A 24,569-nucleotide genomic window follows, 5' to 3' on the forward strand; every position below is an offset into this window, starting at 1 on the left:
GGAGCCTCAGCAGCCCCGACCTCAAAAATCCAAGATGGCAACAACAGTAGTTATAATCGTAGTAAAGATGCTGTTTATTAGCACTTCTGTCTTGTTTGTGTTTCATTAAATCAGCTGTACACACAGCACTGCCTAACTTCTATCTGTGTGGACATGTTTGCTGCGGTGTTTGTATGCCAAATGCCTTGTCAACTGAATTCGACAACACGTTGAATCGGCGTCGGGCAGTCGATGAGAGAAATCACTCTGATTGGCTGCTCAGCTGGTTAAGCAGGAAGTGCATGAGAAGAGAGGGCACGCACAAAACGTTCTGCTCACTTTCCAACTTCATCTCATCTGATCGTTCCAATACACGGATATTTTCACGACGACCCTCCACCACCTCTTCCTTTCTACTTCCACAAGCAAAAGACCAGGCAAGGCCTGACAACGCCAGTGCCATTTGCAACGTTTTATCAGACATATTCTCGTTTATAAGTAGCTAGCTATATATTTATATATATATATATATATATATATATATATTATATATATATATATATATATATTATTATATATATATATATATATATATATAATATATATATATATATATGTAATCTTTGCGGTGAGTTCAAGTGCAACCTTTTGGCCCCGACACAGGCGACACAACAGTCGGCCTTTTGTTGCTGCTAAGTTCTTCTCTTTCTTCTCCCGGTGTGTCTGGGGCTCTTTGGGAAAGATCACCGCCTACGACGACCACAGCTCTTCTACAATACAAAACAACTTGGTTCCCAGGAGAAGCGAGCTGGTAATATCAGATAATGACTGATATTGGCTAGTCCCATATTGAGCTGCTTATTAAGTTAATTGCCGAGAGAGTCGAGTCTCTCTCGCTCTCTAAAAAAAGCCTCCATTGTCTGCCGGAGCGGTTCATGTAGGAGTCACCACTCTGTGGTTACAGCGATAGAAGAAATCGAAGTGGTTCTCCCGCATCGTCGACCCACACCTGAACCATTTCCACTTAATATGCATGTGTGTGTGTGTGTGTGTGTGTGTGTGTGTGTGAGAGAGTGAATGCACATTGCATTGCACCACACACACACACACACACACACACACACACACACACACACACACACACACACACACACACACCCTGACCCACCGACACACACACACACACCGGATGTTACACCGCACACTCAGCGAAAATAGAAAAGGATGAAAATGCGTGTGGACGACATTGTTATTCTCTCTCCCAGGTGGAAATAGATTGTGGTTCAAAGGTTTTTGCAGCCGAGTGAGATAATGGTGTTAATGTACACAGATACGGACGGAACAAAGCGTCTACTTGAAATGTTCAAACTTTGTCATTAAGGCCTAAATAAACGCATAGATGCTAAAGCAATGCTAACCACTAGAGGTGGGCGATATGACGATCTTAACCACACTCGAGTCGACTTCCTCTCTCCGATCTCGTCTGCACGTCATGTGACACTAGATTCTAGTGTCACGTGACGTGCAGACGGAGAGGTGCAGAGGTGTCAAACTCATTTGAGTTCACGGGCCCACATGCTGCGACCAAATTTGCTCTCAAGTGGGCCAGACAAAGACAAGCACTGACTGCATATTAATCACCTATAAATAACAACACCTCTAAAAATGTCCCATGATGCTTTTAGTGTAAAGAATGACAGGTATATTAAGAACACCTGTATAGGGTTATCTCATCTACCATAGGCTTATCAAACAAATGATCAAATCTACTGTCTGCAACTGTGCATTACAATTTACGGCAAAAAGGTAGCCTACTGAAAATGGTTGTGATGAATACAGAAAACATCAGGCTACTTAACATTATATATATATATATATATGAAAATATATATATATATATATACAGTATATATATATTAATATTGAACTTGCTCCTGAAACCTGGAACCTCTTAGCCTTCGCAAGTGCATCAAGTTGGATTTGAAGAACTTTTCAGTGCACTTTTTGCACTTTGAAAAGTCAAAGCCCGTGGGCGGGATTGGACCCTCTGCCGGGCCGTTTCCGGCCCCTGGGCCGCATGTTTGACACCCCTGCGACTAGAAGATGGACCGAGCGGGATCAGTGTAAGCATCTAGCAGGTAGTAAACAAACACTGAGGGAGGCTGATGCCAGGCCACATTCCGTATGAATCAGCACTTCTCTCTCGCTTCTGTTTCTGTGTAAATAAAGTCAGTTGTTTGGTGTTTTTCGTCCGTGCTGAGAAACCGCGCAGTGGGAACAACTGAAATAAAACCGTCTGGTTTCGACCTACTTGGGTAACGACCGCACGGAGAGAGATTGCGATGATAACAACAAGAACATAACAGAAGAGGAGGATGATAAGATTAGAGTGAAATGTCAACTTAACGAGGGACGTTTTGCCCTGTGTGGTGGGTGGTGGTGTGACGGTGTCCCTAAAGATGCTCCTCAGAGTAACGACGTTTAAGAAGAGACACAAACACCATCTCGTTAATAACAACGTTAGCCGCGCTGAAATCTCGTTACTGCAACAGAGTCCCCGGGGAATTCCATCAGCAGCAACAACAAGAACAAAAACACATGAAAAGAACGCGTGTCGTGGAAAGAGTCTGTATTTAACACATTCAGACCAACTCAACAGAGCAGATCATCCTGCCTGCTCTTGTTTATGCTCCACGCGCTCCGTTTGAGAAATTGAATAATAAACACAGGGGTCATTAATTAGCATATTTTCTCTGTGCTGGAAGTGAATGGGGGAGGCTGAGACACCTCTGAGACCCAGCGTGACGTCATCGGCCGCCCAGGAGAAAAGAGTCAGTTTAAAAGTTAAGACCATTTCCACATCATCTCCATTGCAAATTGGCTTCTTCCCCCTATGGGCAAAGTAATGACCGAGCAGGCTTCTCCCGCTGCTGCTGCTGTGCTGTCCTCTCTCTGAAGCTATATAAGCCTCTCTGTGTGAGAGTGCTGCTGTGTTAAAATCACAGTACAGCCCAAGGATACTCAACTTGCTTTGCCCGGGGGCCACTTTCATGAAATGATAGGAGGCTGCAGCAGGGGCCAGTTAATAAACAAACAATATCAATTTTTCTGTAGCAGATTGCTGGAGCTCAGTCAAACTTTATTTCACGTTAGTTTTCATCGTGAATTAGATTCTAATTCACACGTGAAATTATTAGAAAATGGTCGGGGGGGGGGGGGGCACTCTGCACCCTGTCACGGGCCGCAAGTTGAGTATCACTGGTACTATATATAGCCTATGACTTCATAGCATTTGGAAATCACCGGCATGTAACAAGGTGGAAACTTTCCCTACAATAATGTCAGACATGAACACACAGTAGGAAATATGATGCACACAGCCTAGCCTATATGCTAATGGGTTTGATCTGAATTCCATTAGTACTGTCTGGAAGCACAACAATATTTACCAACAACACTGAGGAGGTTGCTGTGCTGAGCAAAGAAAAATCGTCAGCTGAAATACAAAGATAGCATTAAAGTAGCATCTAACTACTAACATGGCAGAGAAAATCACACAAGTTTACCTGTCGGCTAATCCACCTGAAACTTCAATTCTCTGCTGTTGATCCCATGCTCTCTCTCTCTCTCCCTCTCTCTCTCTCTCTCTCTCTCTCTCTCTCTCTCTCTCTCTCTCTCTCTCTCTCTCTCTCTCTCTCTCCCTCTCTCTCTCCCCCCTCTCTCTCTCCCCCTCTCTCTCTCTCTCTCTCTCTCTCTCTCTCTCTCTCTCTCTCTCTCTCTCTCTCTCTCTCTCTCTCTCTCTCTCTCTCTCTCTCTCTCTCTCTTGTGTGTGCACGCACGCTACTGATTACCACGCCGCATGACTTCCTGTTTCCCAGGCTGTGATGGTGGTGGAAGCAGGGAGGTGTGTGGAGGGTGATGGGATGGGAGGAGGGAGCTGTATGCTATGGAGGAGTGAGTGTGCTAAGCTAAGCTAAGCTAACCCCTTCGCTTCCACTGACCTGTGGGCCAGAGGATCACAGCACACTGACACTCCACTGGCCTACATAGACCACTAAGCTGACGGTAAGCTGTGCCTGACCGGGTCTCCTCGGGACATGTCGTGGACAAGAAGAGAGCATCATCACTGAAGAAGATCTACCTATATATATTATTTCATATAGGAATGTGGGTCAAGACACACCAAAGTCTTCTTCCTGGTCTCAACACCCTCCTCTCTCCTCTCCTCCCCTCCTCCTCATCCTCTGTGTGCTGATCGGCCTTGTTAGCGGGCCGGTGTGGTCGTCGTCGGACCCGTTCTCCCAGTTCACAGTACACAAAAGCCCAGAATGTGAAGAACAAGCTTTTCGAGGCGGTCATCAATCCAGACCCAGCGTTGACATCCGAGAGCCGGCAGCTTCACCGGAGAAATATCAACAGCGCGCGCAATGTGTCTTGTTTGTTCATGGATAATAACACAATAAGGAGGGATCAGACGCAATGTGTCTTGTTTGTTCATGGATAATAACACAATAAGGAGGGATCAGACGCAATGTGTCTTGTTTGTTCATGGATAATAACACAATACGGAGGGATCAGACGCAATGTGTCTTGTTTGTTCATGGATAATAACACAATAAGGAGGGATCAGACACGGGACAGCAACACACAGAGGGATGATGAAGGTGGGAGGAAATGGCTCAAAGTAAGAGCGAGAGCACACAGAGAGGAGGAGGAGGAAGTGGAAAATGAGAGTCTGTGGGGACCGTCTCTGTGGGGACCGTCTCTGTGGGGACCGTCTCTGTGGGGACCGTCTGGACAATGGCCTGACTCTGCCTTTCTGGAGGCTGGTTCGGCGGCGTGTCGGGTTACATGGCTGGAGAGACGTGGGCCTTCTGAAGGAGGGAGAAAAGAGAGAGACCATTGTTCTCCTGGCAAGGAGAGAGCGACGCCTTTCTTCTCTCTCCCCCCTCTCCCAGCATGTGATCTGGGCCGGCGAGATGGTGTGGGTGCCAGCAGGTGGAGGAGGGGGTGGGTGGTGGTGGGGACGGTGCTGGCACCAATGGGTGTGGGCCCACTGGAATGCCAGCTAATAAAGCCACTGGCCAAGCTGAGATATATAGAATGCAGAGGTTGCCCCGTCCGACCGTTAGAAGAAATTCCAAAGCTACAAAGCGATGATTTATTTACGCTGCCTTCTGGCCCGCAGACGCAGACTGACTCTGCACGTTTAAAATATCAGCGGAAAAATGAAAAGGGAGGAATCGTCTCATCATCAAAGGCGAGCAGCAGCAATAGATTGTAACACTTGGGCAGCAGGTGCCTCAGTGCCTGCTGCTGGATCCTTGTCATTACCTCCGGGCCCCACAGGCTCAGATTCCTCAGATTCTCAGTCGTCAGTAAGCCTCCCAGCTGGCCCACAGAGCAGCTCCTGCAAGAGGAGGCTGTGGGAACCTGAGGGAGTGCTGAAGGTGGTGCGTGTGTGTGTTTGTGTGTGTGTGTGTGTGTGTGTGTGTGCATGTGTGTGCACGTGTCTGTGTGTGTGTGTGTGTGTGTGTGTGTGTGTGTGTGTATATGTCTGTGTGCGTGTGCGTGTGTCTGTGTGTGTGTGTGTGTGTGTGTGTGTGTGTGTGTGTGTGTATGTGTCTGGGTGTGTGTGTGTACATGCGTGTGTGTGTGTGCATTGGAGCATGGATAGATGGGAAAACGATACAAGGAGTGAGGAGAGGGTAAGCAAGGACGAATGTGAGAGCAGTGTGCGTAAGAGAGAAGGCTGACCGTGTGTGTGTGTGTGTGTGTGTGCGTGTGTGTGTGTGTGTGCGTGTGTGTATGTGTGTGTATGTGAGTGAGTGTGTGTGTGTGTGTGTGTGTATGTGAGTGAGTGTGTGTGTGTATGTGTGTGTGTGTGAGTGAGATACACAGATAGAGCTACATGAGGGCGAAACAGTGTCAGAGAGAGAGAGAGATAAGGACGGAGACACCGGGACGAGTCAGGGCCTGCTTACAGTGAGCCTACCTGTCCTGTCTGACCGAGCCCACCAGACCAGACAGTCATCTGGGCCAGACTCATTTCCTCTGCCTAAGCTCCCCTGGACAATAACATGGCGGAAGGCGGCGATGGGATGTGGGCTAGGTGAGGTATGCAGGCAGGCAGGCAGGCAGGGGGCGCACACGGGCTCCTGAGAAACCTGCCTGGCTCTTCTCGAGAAGAGAAATCACATTATCTCGGGTCAGAGTCAGACACCTACACATACACACACCCCCACCTGCTGAGCCCTGCTGACATTTAGAAATGTCCTAAGCGGGGATTTAGAAGGAGCAAGCTGGAAATGTCTACTTCCACAACGTACAGAGAAACAACCCCGAGGCTCAAAAACAAACAAGATAAGTAAAAAAGAGGAAGCGCAGCATTAACTCATGATGTTAGCGAGAGGAAGTGAGCAGGTTCTTCATGGTGGTGGTGGTTGAACGCGACCTTTAAATCCACGGTATTGATTTGATGTGAAAGAATAGGACGTGACTAATCTGAAGGGCTCTTGTAGAGAGCGAGCGCTGTGGGCGTGGCCACGCTGATATAAATACAACACCAGGAAGAGAGGAGCGCGTTGACTCGCGCGGCCTTTTGTGCTACAACGCTTCAGACTAAATAAAGCCCAGAAGAGCCAAGTGCTCCTCCACACACAGGACCCATCCAAACACACACAGCACAGCACAGACTATGGTGATATCTACTGTATAGACACATCCAAACACACACAACACAGACTATGGTGATATCTACTGTATAGACTCATCCAAACACACACAGCACAGCACAGACTATGGTGATATCTACTGTATAGACACATCCAAACACACACAACACAGACTATGGTGATATCTACTGTAGGGTTGGCACCATGGACGATGGCATCGACCATTGTCGATGGGGCGACCCCCATCAACCTCTGACCCTTCTACATCGGACCATCGTGATTATCTGTTCGAATTCAAATTTGGCAGATTTAATAATAAAAAAGGCTATCTCCACTCAACCACGACACACAGCGGGGCGGCACGGGCGGCATTAAACAAGCGGCAAAGCGTACCTTATCCCCAGTTCAGAGAAGCGGTAAAGCGGAGAGGAAGAAGATTAGCAGAAGTCGGTTGTGTTGTGAAAATGTTAAGAAAGAAGAAACTTCACGTTCTTTCCTGTTTGCAACCCAATGTGAGTAATGTTACAAGTCTTCAACTGTGAATTCAACTCGCCTGTTTCCAGGAACTCTCTCCATTACATACTGTGTAGGCTGCCTGCTGCTGTGTTTCTATCTCTCCTTAACATAACCTAATGTTAGGTTCAAAACTGAGCCTGTGATCTATTCATAAATCATTAATTAACCCGACCCCCCGTCAATGACGATGCCATCGTCCATCGCGATGTTTCACTGTGGAACCATCGCGATGGTTATTTAGGTAACATCGCACAACCCGAGCACAGACTATGGTGATATCTATAGACCCATCTAGTGTCCTCTAGAGAGAGAGTGGCATCAGCGGAGGACCAAAATGCATGACTCATTAGCCAATGAACAGCCAGGAAGGGGTTTCGCGCTACTTTTGAATGCTAAAATAAAGCTGATAATATACAATTTGATTCTAAAAAAAAAAAAAAACTTCCAAAGTACAACACAAACTGTCCATTTTGCTGCAACTCGACAGTGCTGCTTAATCCAGGACCTCACTTCCTGGAACTCTTTAGAGTAAAAAACTGGTCCATTGGAGTGAATGCAGATGTCGCGACTCTTCTATATACACGGCTCTGGACCCATCCAAACACACACACACACACACACACAACACAGACTATATGGTGGTATCTACAGAGGGCAGGTGAGGGTGGGCGCTCCTCAAGGGGAGATAAGCCCGATCAATAGCAACACGAAGGACGCGATAAGGCTGGGCTGAGGTGAACACATCAACAGGGCTACGTTAAGTTAACGAGACAATGGTCCCTGGACGAGGTGCTGCCACAGTGGCGGACAAGGAGAGCGGTCATTTCCGTCTGACATTTCGAGACAAAGGCCACAGTATGGGGTCTCGCCCACCCTCCCCCCCTCTCTGACCTCTCCCCTCTGAAGGTCAGGGGGTCCCGCCTGTCCCGACAGGATAAAACCATTGTTAGGCAGTCAGGTGGCTGGTCAAACAACCAGCAGCAGAGTAGTACGCTAAAAAAACACTGGGCACAGTAGAGTAGACTTACATTTAAATATTAAAGAGATGCCAGTTGTAGTTCATATGACAGTTAGCTTGTTTTAAGCTAGCTTGTCTGGCTAATGACATACCTCCTGTCACAGTTTGCTGCCAAATGCTTTGGGAGTCAACACGTTAAACTTGAATCATGTTTATATATCATCAATCTGTTATTCTGTGATGAAGAGACGTAATTAACCTTTTTTGGTAAACACACTTCCCTCATCTGCCTCATCATCTACTACTTCCACTTCAGTTAATGATTTTCTACCTTTAAGAAAACCACCAAAGAAGTTGCCAGTGCCCCGAGGTACCTGCAGGAATACTAAAAATACACTGTAAAAATAAACAAAATAGACCCACAAATGCAAGGCACGTTGTCAATAGCTGTGTATTTTTTTTAGCAGTGACTGGATCTTCCTCGCATCTGGCAGGAGAAATCAGGCAAAGCTTCACTTTAATAATAATAATAATAATAATAATAATAACTTTATTTGTATAGCACTTTTCAATACATACTTTAAGTATGTGAAAGCATAACCTTTATAAATATGTGATATTTTATTTTGCCCAGTGCTGCCAGGCAGCTACTACTACATGTTTTGCTTCTACATACTTTCAGAGATACACAGTATCTTCGCTGTGTAAACACCTGCCACTGGATGTAATGATTAACGTGGGCGCGTCCTCCATCACTGAAGCAGCGGTTACAAAGTAACTCCGCTCGAGCTCGTTAGCCCTGAAACTTGGCCAGCGTGGATTTGTCAGAATTAATCAATGCTCTACTGAGGCTAATTAAATGTGAGTTGTTGTCAAACTTACAAGACTCAAGAGGATAACCACATGTTTATGCGGACTGCTTAATTAATGCGGTTAAATAACTCATTATCTGTTGTTGCACATTTGCATAGAAAATATATTGGTAGCAGCAGTTACTGATTCTGGTCATAGTAGTGACATGAAGGCGACTACCATTCATTCACTAGGGGTGGGTGGGTGGGGGGGGGGGATCGATACAGCATAGTATCGTGATATTTTGTGGGCAATATATCGTATCGTATCGAATGCCAAGTATCGTGATATTTTATGATACAAAATGTCAAGTGCATCATGCAACATTTATGACAGGTTTTTATGACAGTGTTGGTCAGTCTGTCTGCTTGACAATGCCATTTTGCTGCAATAAAAATGATTGAAGTGAGATGAACAGACTGGAAACTTTATCTCATTAGATAAAAACAGATGTTGACAACGTTTTTACCTTTGGGGACATCATTTGCAGTTGAAAAAAGGTAATAAATCCCAATATATCGCAATATCGCAATACTCAATATATATCGCAATACTAGCATATCGCAAAATCGCAATACTATCGGATCGTGACTTAAGTATCGTGATAATATCGTATCGTGGTGGGGCATGAGTGATTCCACCCCTACCATTCACTGTGACACAGGAGTTTGCAGCTTTGCTGTCCTGGGCTAAACTGGCCCTGCCCTGGCCTTGTGGCCAAATCCAGGCATGCAGCCTGCACGCCGACCTGGCCAGCCAAGTCCCACCACAGTCTCTCCCTAACATGGCTTTAATCAGAGCGACAGACGGGTTAGAGACAGATCAACCAGGCCAGAGGCAGAGAGGGATGACCGAGGCAGAGAGGATGACCGAGGAGCGGAAGCTCAGAGTGTAATAATCCAACCAAAGCATGACACTTTCCCCTCCGAGCGAGCGGTCACGGCCAGGCATGGCCTGGTCTATAAAGAGTCTATGAGACGAGGGAGGAGGGGAGAGAGAGAGAATGGGACCACAGGATAAGCCCAAGTTAAGGAGCAAACAGGGAGAGAAATGGGGGGAAACAGGGTGAGGAGAGAGAAAGCACAGAGTTAAAAGGAGGGAAGTTGGAGACTGAGCCCAGTGAGTGGAAGAAAGGGAGATTAGTGTTTGATTAGCTGGACGTCTGGCAAAGCTCTGTCTGTCCACTCACTCACTCTGCACTGTAGGCCTCTATAGCACTGTGTGCTCTCTCCCCACTGCACCATCTGCTACACTGTGCCATGCATGGCTGACCTCCCATGCACTTACATGCTACATACTGTAGGGGTATATACTGTATATATATATATATATATATATATATATATATATATATATATATTGATGTAAGAATCACGATTCTTATCGTCCATGATTCTCAATCGATTCACCACTCCCAAGAATCGATTATTATTATTTTTATTTATTTTTTATTACTTTAACATATTTTTCTTGAAGTCAGTACTAAGAAGTGTTTTTTTAAGTGCAAGTTTAGCATGAATAAATGTTTACCCCATTGTCTTAGGTTTGCCTGGGTGTGTAGTGTGTTTACATTATTGCAATCAGCTGATAAAACCTTTTCAAAAAACAACAACATAATCTTATATACACTTTATTCTGTATTCATGCCATCATTTGCTACACCGCCTTTCTTAGCACACAGCGGACTGGCGTCGTCGATCCTGAAATCCCTCCATGTACTGAAACGAGAATCGGGAATCATTTGAATCGAAAATCAATTTTGAATCGTGAGATATCCAAAGATTCACAACCCTAATGCTACACACAACAAGTGGAAGATTCATCATTTATTCTTCTATATTTAGTTTATTCCCAGCAACGCTGATTTATTCCATTCTTAAAGGGGGAAAGCATACCAGCACCGTTACTGAGGCTATAGGCCTATATAATGTACCATCATGATTCATTTCATACAGCAGCACACTGAGGGGTGGATCTGATTCCATTTGATTGTGCCCGAATTCAAATAGGGAAGGAAGGTACAGAAGTAGGTACCCTTCTACATCGGACCATCGTGATTATCTGTTCGAATACAAATTTTGCAGATTTAATCATAAAAAAGGCTAACTCCACTCAGCCGCGACACACGGGGGGACGCACGGGCGGCATTAAACAAGCGGCAAAGCGTACCTTATCCCCAGTTCAGAGAAGCGGTAAAGCGGAGAGGAAGAGAAGATAAGCAGAAGTCGGTTGTGTTGTGAAAATGTTAAGAAAGAAGAAACTTCACGTTCTTTCCTGTTTTCAACCCAATGTGAGTAATGTTACAAGTCTTCAACTGTGAATTCAACTCGCCTGTTTCCAGGAACTCTCTCCATTACATACTGTGTAGGCTGCCTGCTGCTGTGTTTCTATCTCTCCTTAACGTAACCTAATGTTAGGTTCAAAACTGAGCCTACACAAATCTAACGTTAGCCGCCAGTAATTCTGCACCTTTTCTGCCAGCTAGTTAAATTAAACACACACACGTTGTTGGTCACGATCTGTAACGTTAACATTTGATTGATTTGCACCTTGCTTTCAATATTGCTGGTAGTGATAGCCTACTGTTTGAATCGCCTGGCTCTGTGCTGTAGTAGTAGCCTATCCAAGCCCCGCTGGTCTCTCATGACATGTAGAGCTCAGCTGTCCCTGTTGTAAATCGTGAACGTACATTGCAGTGGCGCAGCCAAACGGCACCGCATGGACTTCATAAATCATTAATTAACCCCACCCCCCGTCAACGACGATGCCAACGTCCATCGCGATGTTTCACTGTGGGAACCATCGCGATGGTTATTTAGGTGACATCGCACAACCCTATACAGAAGTTCTCATCGGCCGGCTATTTACTCTGCTAGGCTACGCTAAGCAAATGGTCAGCAGACATCTGACTGTCAGCGAATCGCTGTTTCATCAGCTGCCAGTACTTTAGGGAGGCACGCTTACACACACACACACACACACACACACACACACACACACACACACACACACACACACACACACACACACACACACACACACACACAGAGAGAGAGAGAGAGAGAGAGAGTGTCAACCCCCTGGGAAGTGAAAACAGCTGAATGAAGACATCTCATCAGCTGTCTGGCAGATTGTGCTGAGAGGAGAGGAGAGGAGGGGGGCAGAGCTAAGAGCCTGCAGGTCCTGGAAGGTCTCTGAGAGGAGAGGAGGGGGGCAGAGCTAAGAGCCTGCAGGTCCTGGAAGGTCTCTGAGAGGAGAGGAGGGGGGCAGAGCTAAGAGCCTGCAGGTCCTGGAAGGTCTCTGAGAGGAAAGGAGGGGGGCAGAGCTAAGAGCCTGCAGGTCCTGGAAGGTCTCTGAGAGGAGAGGAGGGGGGCAGAGCTAAGAGCCTGCAGGTCCTGGAAGGTCTCTGAGAGGAGAGGAGGGGGGCAGAGCTAAGAGCCTGCAGGTCCTGGAAGGTCTCTGAGAGGAGAGGAGGGGGGGCAGAGCTAAGAGCCTGCAGGTCCTGGAAGGTCTCTGAGAGGAGAGGAGGGGAGCAGAGCTAAGAGCCTGCAGGTCCTGGAAGGTCTCTGAGAGGAGAGGAGGGGAGCAGAGCTAAGAGCCTGCAGGTCCTGGAAGGTCTCTGAGAGGAGAGGAGGGGGAGCAGAGCTAAGAGCCTGCAGGTCCTGGAAGGTCTCTGAGAGGAGAGGAGGGGGGCAGAGCTAAGAGCCTGCAGTTCCTGGAAGGTCTCTGAGAGGAGAGGAGGGGGGCAGAGCTAAGAGCCTGCAGGTCCTGGAAGGTCTCTGAGAGGAGAGGAGGGGGGCAGAGCTAAGAGCCTGCAGGTCCTGGAAGGTCTCTGAGAGGAGAGGAGGGGGGCAGAGCTAAGAGCCTGCAGGTCCTGGAAGGTCTCTGAGAGGAGAGGAGGGGGGCAGAGCTAAGAGCCTGCAGGTCCTGGAAGGTCTCTGAGAGGAGAGGAGGGGGGCAGAGCTAAGAGCCTGCAGGTCCTGGAAGGTCTCTGAGAGGAGAGGAGGGGGGCAGAGCTAAGAGCCTGCAGGTCCTGGAAGGTCTCTGCATCACATATGGCCAGTGGTTCTCAAATTGTTTCACATGAAGGACCCCTAAACTGACAAAGATTAGACCACGGACCCCCATTTGATAGGATTTTGTCCCATGCCCCCCCCCCCCTCCCCATATGATAATAAGAGTGATGCTTTAAGATGTTTTATTACAGAAAGTGTATAAAACCCATGACAAAAATAGTCATTGTGTTATTTATGAATGGAATTATAGCTAAAATAAATCGCCCCCTGACCCCCATTTGAGAACCACTGCTTTAGGCTACAGTGAATTATTTGAGTTTTGTTGCTTTTGTTTTTTAACAGTTGGTGATAAGCCAGAACTCTCTGTCAAAAAGGAGTTGGTCGGATGATGAGATAACATCAACCTTTCCAAGCGTCATCCTGGACAAGTGCATATTTTCCAAAACAATATTTACTCTGTCTCTGTGGCTGTCAGTTTTCCCGTCAGTCACAGACACACTCAGCTATCAGCGGTCAACATTAGCCTATAATCCATCCCGAAATGACAGGAACGGTGACCACACACTCGCCATAACTCAGGCCACTAAGAGGTGCAGGGCTGTCTGTCTTTCTATTGTCAGACCCCCTGGCGCTCCCCTCTCCAGTCAGCCGCACACTCGAGAGGAGCCTTCCCTTCCCTTCCCTTCCCGCAACGCACTGTGATCAGGGGAGGTCAAAGGTCACCTGCGGCCCCTGGTCTCCACGACGACAGCCTGGCAGTCAAAAAGACTGCGCCGGCGGTGCCCCCACCCTCCCCCACCACCCACACACACATACACACACACACACCTTTTGTTCCCAGCCTCCTGGGCATCAAAAGAGACCCTGGAGTGTGAGCTTCAACCCAAACATTTACAACAGGCCAAACAACATTTCAATACACTGCAGTGTGTGTGCATGTGTGTGTGTGTGTGTGTGTGTGTGTGTGTGTGTGTGTGTGTGTGTGTGTGTGTGTGTGTGTGTGTGTGTGTGTGTGTGTGTGTGTGTGTGTGAGAGAGAGAGAGAGAGAGAGAGAGACCACCATAGCTGACAGAAGAGAATGGTGCAAAAATACTGCTGTTAAGTGGATTGTTGATCTCCCCCCCCCCCCCCCCCCCCCTCTCTCTCTCACACACACACACACACACACACACACACACACACACACACACACACACACACACACACACACACACACACACACACACACACACACACACACAAGCCTTTCTATTGGGACAAGTGCTAGAAAACAGGGACAAATTGTGAGGATGAACCCTGCTTTAGTTTGGGCACATAGTAGTCTGTCTTGTCACACTGACTCTATGCAAACACCGTGGCAGACAGACAGTGGTAGGTTTTAATCTAAACAATCAAGTCTAGTCTATAGAAAGTTTTGGACATGATCATAAACAACAGCTAGCCATGCATCTGACAAGAGATTTGAGCTCGGATCACGCAAAGATCGGGGAAAAATTGGCGCTCACCATATTTTGCGTGCAGGACATCTCTGGATCATCAACACGGGGAGTCTGCTGCAGTTTTGTCGGTGCTGTAGCTGCTTATATAATGAAAGAAATGGCGCATACGTGGCTCCGCAGATGACTTCCAGCAGGGAGCTAGCGCAGAGCAGACAGCGATCAGCCTGAGTGTGTGTGCAGACTGAGACTGTCTCTTTTCCCTCTCCGACATTTGAACAGGGGAGAAGGAGCAGAGGGGAGGCAGAGAAACATGTGCTTGTATCCTGGGCTGGCTGGTAACAGATTGACAAACTTCAAACGACAGGGTGACAGCGCCATCTAGCGCCCAGACAATTAGTCGCGCTGCACAAACAAATCCAGACGCAGTTATATGGGATTAGTTTAAATAAATAAATAAATGAATAATTGTACAAAAAAGTTTTGACAAATGATCATGTATATGTAACGGTGTAAATAATAGTGCTAATTAATGTTTATATTAATGTTTGAGTATGTTGTTAAATTCATGTTTAATTTGGGAAAACTATCATTTAAGTCATCACACAGTGTGGAAAAGTCAACAGCATCACGTTGTGTCTTACTGTAACTCAGATAGACCACACTTGGGTTAGCTGATCGTTCGCTAAAATGCATTACTGCTGATTGAAACGTGATGAAAACGCACGCATCGTAACGCACCTGCGGTGCGACTAGCTTGCTAATGTGGGGTTTTCTGTCTTTTGAACAAAGTTGGAGCAAGTGGCCGAACATCTCGCAGTAGTGCTGACCTGCTGGTTGTGTGTGTCCCACTGTACAGGTATGTCAATATGTACGTTAGATAGCATCACCACGTTGTTTTGGTTCGCTGCGTTGATGGGCAGAAGCCATTCATTTCTTTTTGTGGAATGTGACTGCAGTTCTTTTTGTGCACCGAAGGTGGCAGCATTGCACGATTTATTAGATTTCCTTGTAAAAAAACGATGGGCATTTCAAGTATGGGGATGAGACTGCTGACTACTGTTGAAACTGCATTTCGTAACTGAAATGGCTATACAGTATGTGTGGAGTATTTACATTTTATTTAGCTATCAAATATGTCGAATATTGGGCTATAAAATGTTACTGTAAATTGGTAAACAATATAATTTATTTTTGTTATGAGATTTATTTTATTATTTTTATTATTAGTAATTCACTATACGATCACAATGTTAAGTCACAATGTTAAATGTTAAATCAGACAGAAAGACTACATCAAACTGTGGTTGGAGCAAGTGGCCGATCATCTCGCAGTAGTGCTGACCTGCTGGTTGTGTGTGTCCCACTGTACAGACAGGCAAATAAATACTGAAGTGCTCCATCCATCTCGACTCCCGTGCCATAAATGGGTCAACACGCAGGACAGAAACAGAGTGGTCACATATATCACGACTCGCAAATAAACAAGGATGATCACAAATGTATTTTCCTGTCCACAAACAAATGCCACTCAACTTGAATAATGTGAAACAATTCCACATTTCCTTTGATATACTATTTGCAAATAGCTACTATATAGATAGCCTACTCCCTACATTTTAACAGAAATATCTGTACTTTCTACTCCTTACATTTTCAAAAAAGGCTAGTTATTATAGTGCACGAGAGGCAAAAACGGTGTTTGCCTCTCTCTCTTGTCGTACATCCAAAACAAGACACAGGGTCAAAATAAGGTGTGGCCGATGATGTCACAAATAAAGCATGGATGATGTCCCAGATGATGCCATCAGTGATGTCGAGCATAGTAATGTCATCAGTGAGTGATGTCATCAGTGAGTGCAGTGATGTCACTTGAGCAATTGTGATGTCACCAGTGAGTGATGTCTTCAGTGATGTCACTCAAGCAATTGTGATGTCATCAGTCATTATTATCTCACCATGTAATAATGTTATGATGTCATGTTATGATGTCATAATGTCCAACCCACATTCAGTCCCTTCATAATGCCTTCTGTTTGAGACACAGCATACAAGTCAGCGTGGTGCAGTGACACATCGGAAGGAATGGCTGTTCAAGCAGGACATGGCGACATGCAGAGGGCTCTTCAAGCATGGCATGGCAACATCTCATTGCGACAGCTCTATGATGCCGTCAGGGCAGGAGACCTGGACACACTGAAGAGCCTGCTGCAGGAAGACCACTTCAGAAGGCTGATAAATGACTGTCTGACTCCTGATGGGTGGACCCCTCTGGTGCAGGCCGCCTACCAGGGTCATGCTGCCAGTGTGGACTACCTGTTCACACAGGGAGCACAGGTAGACCTAGCTGATCATTATAACCGGATGCCTCTCTACTTGGCCGTGCACTACGCTAACAGCTACGGTCACCTGGACTGTGCCCGGATCCTCCTGGAAGCCGGGGCCGACCCTAACAGAATCAACGGATACCCCTCAGACACCCCTCTGACCCGTGACGTGGCTTCTCACCTGCTGCAGCTGGTGCTGAATAACAGGTGCAACACGGCCTTCGTCCAGCTGCTGCTGGACCACGGCGCTGACCCGGCCCTGGTGACCACAGAGCAGGAACAGCTGGAGGAGAGGGCGGATCCTGAGGCTCTCAGGGTCTTTCTGGAGGCCAAGAGATGTCCTCGCAGTCTGGCCCACGTGTGTCGGATTCGGATCCGCCAAGTGCTGGGCACACATCGCCTGAACCAAGTCCACTCCCTACCACTAACACAAGTGATGAAGGACTTCGTGCTCTACCAAAACTGACTTGAAGCTTGAAGGGAGTCAGTTTATTTATTTTCATGTCCTAGATTTAGTTCTTCAGTGACTGTGTTTCAAACAAATCCAGGAGCAGAGATTATATACCATCAGCATAAATACACCACCTGTAGCTAATCCTACTGCGTTAATTGGAGTGTGTCCATGTGTGCTTTGTTCATCGTCTCCAGAGTCGCCACCCCAGAAATTCTGTTTATCTTAATATGACGTGAGGTTCAGTTAGCTTTGCACAGAAACAGCCGTGATAAATACTTTTTACATTTATACTTGATTACATTTCAGAGTCTGTAATTTTTTACTTTTACTTGATTAAACAAGTTGAATCAGTACTTCTACTTTTACCGGTCTTTATTTACCGACGTTAAACATCTCTCTCATGGTTGTCAAGTTATTTGTCCTTCTTTGCCGTTTGTTACACGGCACTAATTATGGCCTGAAGATAATTGCTTTTCTGGACGCTGACCTCTCCTCTTACGGCCATGGAAGGAAGAGAGGGCGGCGGGAAGGAAAATGAAAGAAGGAAAGAAAGCGTGAAGGTAGAGCTGGAGGAGAAGATGCAGCAGCTTTGTAGCTGATTAACCATGAGGCATACGTTCATGGTGATTAACCATGAGGCATACGTTCATGGTCATTGGATTAACCATGAGGCATACGTTCATGGTCATTGGATTAACCATGAGGCATACCTTCATGGTCATTGGATTAACCATGAGGCATACGTTCATGGTCATTGGATTAACCATGAGGCATACGTTCATGGTCATTGGATGAGAAGATGTGAGTGGAGCCGTGAGCGAGGAGGAACGCACTCCTGTTTCCGCTGTACAGTCAAGACTCAGCTCATCATCACTGCTCTTTTCTCTGAAGAACTACACAGAGCTAATTTGTTATATTGCTTCCTTTTATAAATGTTTCATGTGCATAATACATAGAAAAAACATGATTTCTCTTTTTTATGGTTGTTGAATCTGCATCACAAGAAAGAATGAAAGACAATTCTCTGGGTCCATGCCAAATAAGGGGAAATAGGCACAAAAAGACAGGAACCCATGTGTTTATAAAACTATTTAATATACAAGCATATAATAATGCATACAGTACCATACTGAAACACACAGCACACACGCACATGCACACACACACACATGCACGCACGCGCGCGCACACACACACACACACATGCACGTACACACACACACAGACTCAGCTATCTCTTCCAACACATACATTGTATTGTGCGCCAATTATTCATATATAGCTACAAAAGTTCAAAGGTTACCAGAGCATCTTTTGCTGTGATTATGTATTCATGTATAGGTAACTGATAAAATACTGTTAAATACTGTGGTGGAGCAATTTGCTTCCCAGCTGGCCTCCAAAAATGCTTTTAGCACAAATGATCTCTCTCTCTCTCTCTCTCTCTCTCTCTCTCTCTCTCTCTCTCTCTCTCTCGCTCTCTCTCTCTCTCTCTCTCAGTAATGTGATCCAGTCGTTAATGGCTCATGGCTTCTTAGGCTTAGCTTTGGCCTTGACCTTCACCGTGGTGGATGCAGACTTGGCTCCCTGCAGGTTCTGGGCCGTGCAGGTGTACGTTCCCTGGTCCACCTCCCTCACCTCCTCCACCAGCAGAACGGACTGAGACAGCTGCCGGGCTGCGCCGTCCGGCCTCACGCTCTCCTGGGTGTACGGCGGCCTGCCCATCTGCAAGCCAACAGCACAGAGGTGATGAGCCCCTTCAGTATGGAGCTAAAACATGTGAAGCATATAGGAGTGAAGCTGTTGTCTGCCAGAGCATCTGCCCTCTGACCTCCTGTCCAGGATAGTCCCAGGTGAAGTCGACAACCACGTCCTGCTCCCCCATCACGGTGCAGCTGACTTGCAGGTTCTCTCCCACAGCCACTGAGCTCGATGAGGCCTGGACCACTGGGGCAGGCGGAGCCATGGGGTCTGATGACAAATGTAGAATATCAATGAATTCTGTCAAGTTTACGATAAGGTACACCCAGCAATCATCCCACAGCACCATTTGTATTCAGTCATTTAATGTGAGTATGTCCCTCGCCCTTTCTGTCTAGAGTTTGCATGTTTTCAATTTCAGTTTCCTTCGTCCAACACGTCCTTCGTCCTTCGTCCAACACGTCCAAGCCGGCGCCACCTTCACGAGACTGTAATGGTTATGTTTCTAGGCACCTATGATTGGTTATGATTGGGTCAGATGAGAAAAACGTCAAACAAATGATGACTTATGGTTGAAATGTAGACTTTAAAGATGCTCGAACGCGAGCCCGGTCTCCGGCGTGAAAGGAAAGGGTTTACGCCCTCGGCCTCCGTCCACCCCGACCACAACGGCCTTGCCGGCCAAGGTTTGATTTCTCCGGTGGCATACATTTGAGAAAGGACACTTGCTCTTATAGCATGTCATTTGATTGCATTTTATTGCATTTTACTGTATTGCCTGTTTTTACATTTAGGGAGATACTGTGTGATACTGTGTTATGCTATGTTGTGTTATGTGGATATTCATGCCTGAGTGCGAGCAAATGTAACTTGTCCCAAAAGGGGGGTAATTTATTTTCACTATAATTCCATTCATAAGTAACACAATGACTATTTTGGTCATGGGTTTTATACACTTTCTGTAATAAAACATCTAAAAGCATCAATCTTATCATATGGGGGACCGTGGGACAAAATCCTATCAAATGGGGGTCCGTGGTCTAATCTTTGTCAGTTTAGGAGTCCCTCATGTGAAAAAATGTGATAACCACTGGTCTAGATTGTCCATAGGTGTGAATGTGAGATGAATGGGATAGGCTGCCTGTGTAACCACGAATAGGAATAGGCAAAATAAGTCACTGAATGCATGAGGAACTCACAGTTGACGTAGATGAGCATGTACTTGGTGGAGCTCTGCCTCAGGTTCCCCAGGCTGGCCACGCAGTACAGGGCTCCGGCGTGGTACGGCCGGGGCCGGTGGATGGTGAAGCCGCGCCGGACGTTAAAGGAGATCTCCCTCCCGTCCACCGCCACCTCCGCCGGGGGGAACTCGCGGTGCAGCGTCACACTGGCCTCGGGCGACGTCACCTGGCAGGGGAGGAGCGTCGGCCAGTTTGTTCGCAGCTGAATCGCCTCGTAGTAGTTGGACGACGGCACAAACAGCTCTTGCGGGTCTAGTGAGTACAGGGAGCAGATATGGTAGATCGTGTAATAGAAAAATAATGACATGCCTTGTTGATCCATCAATAATGAGTTGCCCGTTTAAAGTGTACATAAGGAGGATTTTATTCCACAAGTTTCCATCTGTGCACAGAGTCTCTCCGACAGTCAAAACGTTTACGTCAAGAGAGCCCCGAGCCCTCTCATCTTCACACTCTCATATAGTGATAGTAGGGTGCCGTCCCCACCCTGATCTCTGCTGCGAAATTCCATTAGCTCATAGAAGTTCTAGTACTTTTCCACAGTTACCTTGATCTTTCATAAGAGACAATACAACCTTGGTCTGGCCACAAGACAAAATACATGTTATCTCCCTATACAGGAATGCTCTGCATGATGGAGACTGAGAGCATAGTCCACAAAAGACATCTTAGAAGAGCCATAGATCATCATGGAACAGAGTCGATAATGATCAACAACCAATTAATAAGCAATCAATCAATCATTTTACTGTCACAATTGATGATAAGATAACACGCGCGAGAGTGTAAAAAGGCCTGGCTGCAGTTCTGATAAGTGCGTAATAAAGATCGTTCATCAATACCGGGAAAGAAGACGAAGACTTTGACAGCTTTGTCGTACTCCTTCCTGCACTCGGTGTCTTCACAGTACATCGGGTAACAGGTGTATTCCCCTGTGTCTGCACCTGTGCTGTTCACTAATGTCAGGACGCCATATCTCTCATGTTGGACAATTCTGTGGAAAATATGAAACAACAACATGCTGATTTTACAACTGTTTTTGTCAGCATGCATTCTGGGTAATCATGTCTAAACATTCTGGGTAATCAATCATGGTGGGTATATATGCATGAGTAATCATTCTGGACAGTCACAATCATAATCAGTCATCATTCTGCCAGAGCCTTATCAATTGAATAATAAATTGATGCCCTATGTAATAAATATTAACTAAGACATGGGTTGGCTTTCTGATTGGTTTTCGGACTGACGGGGGTGGAGCTTACAGGCTTATGCCGTTAAGGAAGTCTAGAAGAAGGACTTCCGGGTAAACTCTCGAGAGATGCTAGAGGTCACATGGATGAGAGTCATTTTGCGACTGTGTGAAAGATGGCGAATCTCTCGCTCTCTCTCAGCAAGATATCATTATCAGACACACTGTGATTGATACACTGTGAGAATGGAAGTTTCCACTTTTCCGCAACAGAGTTTTGTTTTGAGCTTTGTCTGCATCTTATATGTCTACTGAACTCCCAAACAGACACCGAGGCGGAAAGTGCCGGTTGATCCAAGAAGACGGGCTGGTCGAAGAGGAGCCAAGGCCAGATTAGCACCCCTATAGGGGCCTACATACTGTACAGGAGCTTGTATCTGCTGTGCTGTCTACCTGAGCCTCCCCTCATCATCCTCCTCCAGGTAAGAGGGAACGCCCCACTGGACAGGTTTGCCCTTGCACCTCAGCTCCAGGGCGCTCCCTGACTGCACACTCAGGGTCTCACCCACCTTCTTGAACTTGCCCCTGTTCAGCACCTACACATGTGTCAGATGCATACATGAAAGTTACTTACACAGACACAGAGTCACGTGCCTCGATAAATGGCTGTTTTATATCTGACAGTCAAAGTGGTTTAGCATCCCCTCTTTTGAGAATGCATAAAAAGTTATTCCGGTCACTCTTTGATACATGTAAACTATTCAAAAATGATGTTGTAACTAGAAGTTGAAGCGTGCGGTCTGGGGGTCACTCACCTGTGTGAGTAAGGGCTGCTGCTTGGCTGCAGGTGTGGCTTTGACCTTGGGTTTAGCTGTGACAGCAGCTCTGGGACTTTTGTTTGTTGCTTTCCCTAGTTTGGGTTTGGTGGGCTTGGGTTTCCTCCCTGGAGTGGTCCTCTGTTCTTGAGCATCTTTTTGACAATATCCTGCAGAGTATAAAGTTCATAAAACAGCATCAAAATATCACAAATGCAGATCACAAGTCACGAGTTTGGTCATAATGAAATGAGCAATATGCTTACAAAGATGAATGATGGAAAGACTTCTATAGCATTGGTGAGGCTTAGCATTTAGGCCAGTGGAAATCGACCTCCCTTTGTACCTCTAGGAATGCATGTTCAAAGCACAAAGTCACTTACCTAACTCCAGGATTAGAGCACAAATGAAGAGAGCGCTCACTACCAGCCTCCACTTCGCCCCAAATAATCTCACCCAAAGCATGACCGATCTCTATGGATTATTATGGCGGGTCTGTGGATTGTTAGTTCATGTAGTTCAACACAGTTCACACGAGAACGTGCCGCAGAAACTGGAGGAGAGAGAGAAGGCGAGAGAGGAGTGAAGGAGAGAGAGAGAGAGAGAGAGAGAGGAGGAGGGCGGCAGAGTGCTCGCAAAGTGAGGTCAGCTATTTAGCCGAATCACACAAATTCCTCCTCCTGACTGAGAGTGGCATTACTGCCCCAAATTCCTCCTGACCAGGAGCCTCAATGGAGCCTTTCAAGCCCGGGCCGGACCAATGGGGGCCCAGAGACAGAGCGGCCCCTCCGTGTGGAACAGCACGACCTGTTTGCTTAGCTGCTGGACTGGGAGTGCGCTGGCCCTCTCCAAAACACACACCACACAGGCCGATCCCAGGAAAAGGACTGAACCAGGGCTTTTAAAAAAACATTTGGTGACCAACAAATCAAGTATCCTTCAAAATATTAATTGTCTCTTCTTGACAGGGCAAACAAACAGAAGACTACTATACAGTATAGGCTACACTTCATTAGACTCATCATCAACACAAAACTGATCTTGTAAGCTTTTGGGATGTTAAATTAATTGTCCTACCGGTAATACTCGTCTGTTTTGTGAAGCAAAGCCTACAACTCCTTTTGATGTCTTTTTGCAAAACTGCGAACTCTCTGACATCCCAACATTCTTGTTCGTTGACTGTGAAAAAGACAAGTTCATGGAGTTGGATGGGGTCCGTTACTTCACTTTGGCACAACTCAAATGTTGTTCTCAAGTGTGCAAGTGGTCTTTATACTGAAATGGGCATTATCAACTTTTTCAAATGGAAAAAAATTGTTCCAGATTGTAACCATCTTGACAAGTGTATTATTTCTTTTTTTAATCAAGGAATCCATTTACAAAATATAATTCATGAACATTTGTGCATTTTCCATATTTACACTTTAAAACAATACACCATTAATTAAGCAAATCTCAGACTATGAACAAAAAATACAACATTCCACAAAAGGCATTCTCTATCTACACTTTACATCTATATAAAATGCACTTATATAATGCATCTATATAATGCATAAAAAATAATGCATATAAAAATGCATCTATATAAATGCACCTCTGTATTTATGTATATAAAACATTCTCATTTCATTTGTAAATCATAATTAGATTTGACATTTTTTACATTTGTTATGAAAAATGTAAACTTTTTTATCAAACTGTAATAAAATGCTTATTATCCATAGAAAAGTGCTCAAGCCCTTTTTACGTCTATTTTTGCTTTGTTTGTGACAAATATCATTCCCTGTTCTTTGTTTTACACCTTGAACTTATGTACAGACAGTGAAAGTTTGAAATAACACTTTAGTGAGGAAGCTTCTTTTTGTCACTAGAATAAGGAAATGTATATATACAATAGTAATACAGTGACAACAGTGACAGTGTGGAATAAAAGGCGTCAGGTCGCCCGTCTGTCCAGAGGTGTGACCAAGTCAACTTGACTCCAGTCTGTCTGAAGTCTTGAGGCACAAGTCTCTAGTCATTAATGTCTTAAGAGAAATGTCAAGTCTAAATGTAGAACGCCAAGTCAAGTCAGGACGAATCAAATACAGTGTAGGACTTTTCAATACCATGTTAATAGTATAAAAACTTTGTAAGTGCTTCATGAATTTAATTCCTATAATCGCATTTATTTACACAAACACAAGATCTTGTCAAGATTTAAGAAACCTTTTCAAGTCATCAAAGTACAAGCCAAAGTCAGGTCCCAAGTCACCAGAACCCAAGTCAAGTCAAGTCAAGCCAAGTCAAGTCAAGTCAAGTCATGTCAAGTCAAGTCAAGTCAAGTCAAGTCAAGTCAAGTCAAGTCAAGTCAAGTCAAGTCAAGTCAAGTCTTCTCTTCATGCATCAAGTCAAGTCTTAAATTG

The 24,569-nt window shown here is 45.8% G+C and overlaps 2 protein-coding genes across 3 annotated transcripts in view; both read right to left on the reverse strand.

Annotated features, from left to right (window-relative positions):
• n4bp3 (NEDD4 binding protein 3) overlaps positions 1 to 14,548 on the reverse strand; it is a 34,325-nt gene extending 19,777 nt beyond the window's left edge. The window contains exon 1 of one of the 2 annotated variants that reach the window (XM_083651407.1): positions 14,501 to 14,548. The gene's annotated coding sequence lies outside the window, so the exon portion shown is untranslated. Of the gene's footprint in view, positions 1 to 3,545; positions 3,625 to 14,500 lie in introns of those variants that run through there. The other variant, XM_083651408.1, reaches the window with a different exon arrangement.
• Positions 14,549 to 18,309: 3,761 nt separating this feature from the next.
• Positions 18,310 to 22,670, reverse strand: LOC310789981 (platelet-derived growth factor receptor-like protein). Its single transcript, XM_083651704.1, has 7 exons — positions 22,545 to 22,670; positions 22,162 to 22,331; positions 21,800 to 21,942; positions 20,997 to 21,148; positions 20,113 to 20,406; positions 19,044 to 19,183; positions 18,310 to 18,937 (listed from the first exon to the last, which is right to left on the reverse strand). The coding sequence occupies exons 1-7, from the start codon at positions 22,624 to 22,626 to the stop codon at positions 18,737 to 18,739; spliced, it is 1,182 nt and encodes a 393-aa protein (XP_083507830.1). The 5' UTR covers positions 22,627 to 22,670; the 3' UTR covers positions 18,310 to 18,736.
• Positions 22,671 to 24,569: the final 1,899 nt, after the last annotated feature.

Source organism: Poromitra crassiceps, assembly GCF_964638095.1.
Source record: "Poromitra crassiceps genome assembly, chromosome: 15".
Taxonomy (NCBI): domain Eukaryota; kingdom Metazoa; phylum Chordata; class Actinopteri; order Beryciformes; family Melamphaidae; genus Poromitra; species Poromitra crassiceps.

Coding starts and splice junctions, on each gene's coding strand:
- LOC310789981 (XM_083651704.1), bottom strand. CDS start 22,626: ATGCTTTGGGTGAGATTATTTGGGGCGAAGTGGAGGCTGGTAGTGAGC. Junction 21,149..21,799: donor GATGATGAGGGGAGGCTCAG/GTAGACAGCACA, acceptor TATTTTCCACAG/AATTGTCCAACATGAGAGAT. Junction 19,184..20,112: donor CATGCTCATCTACGTCAACT/GTGAGTTCCTCA, acceptor ATTTGTCATCAG/ACCCCATGGCTCCGCCTGCC.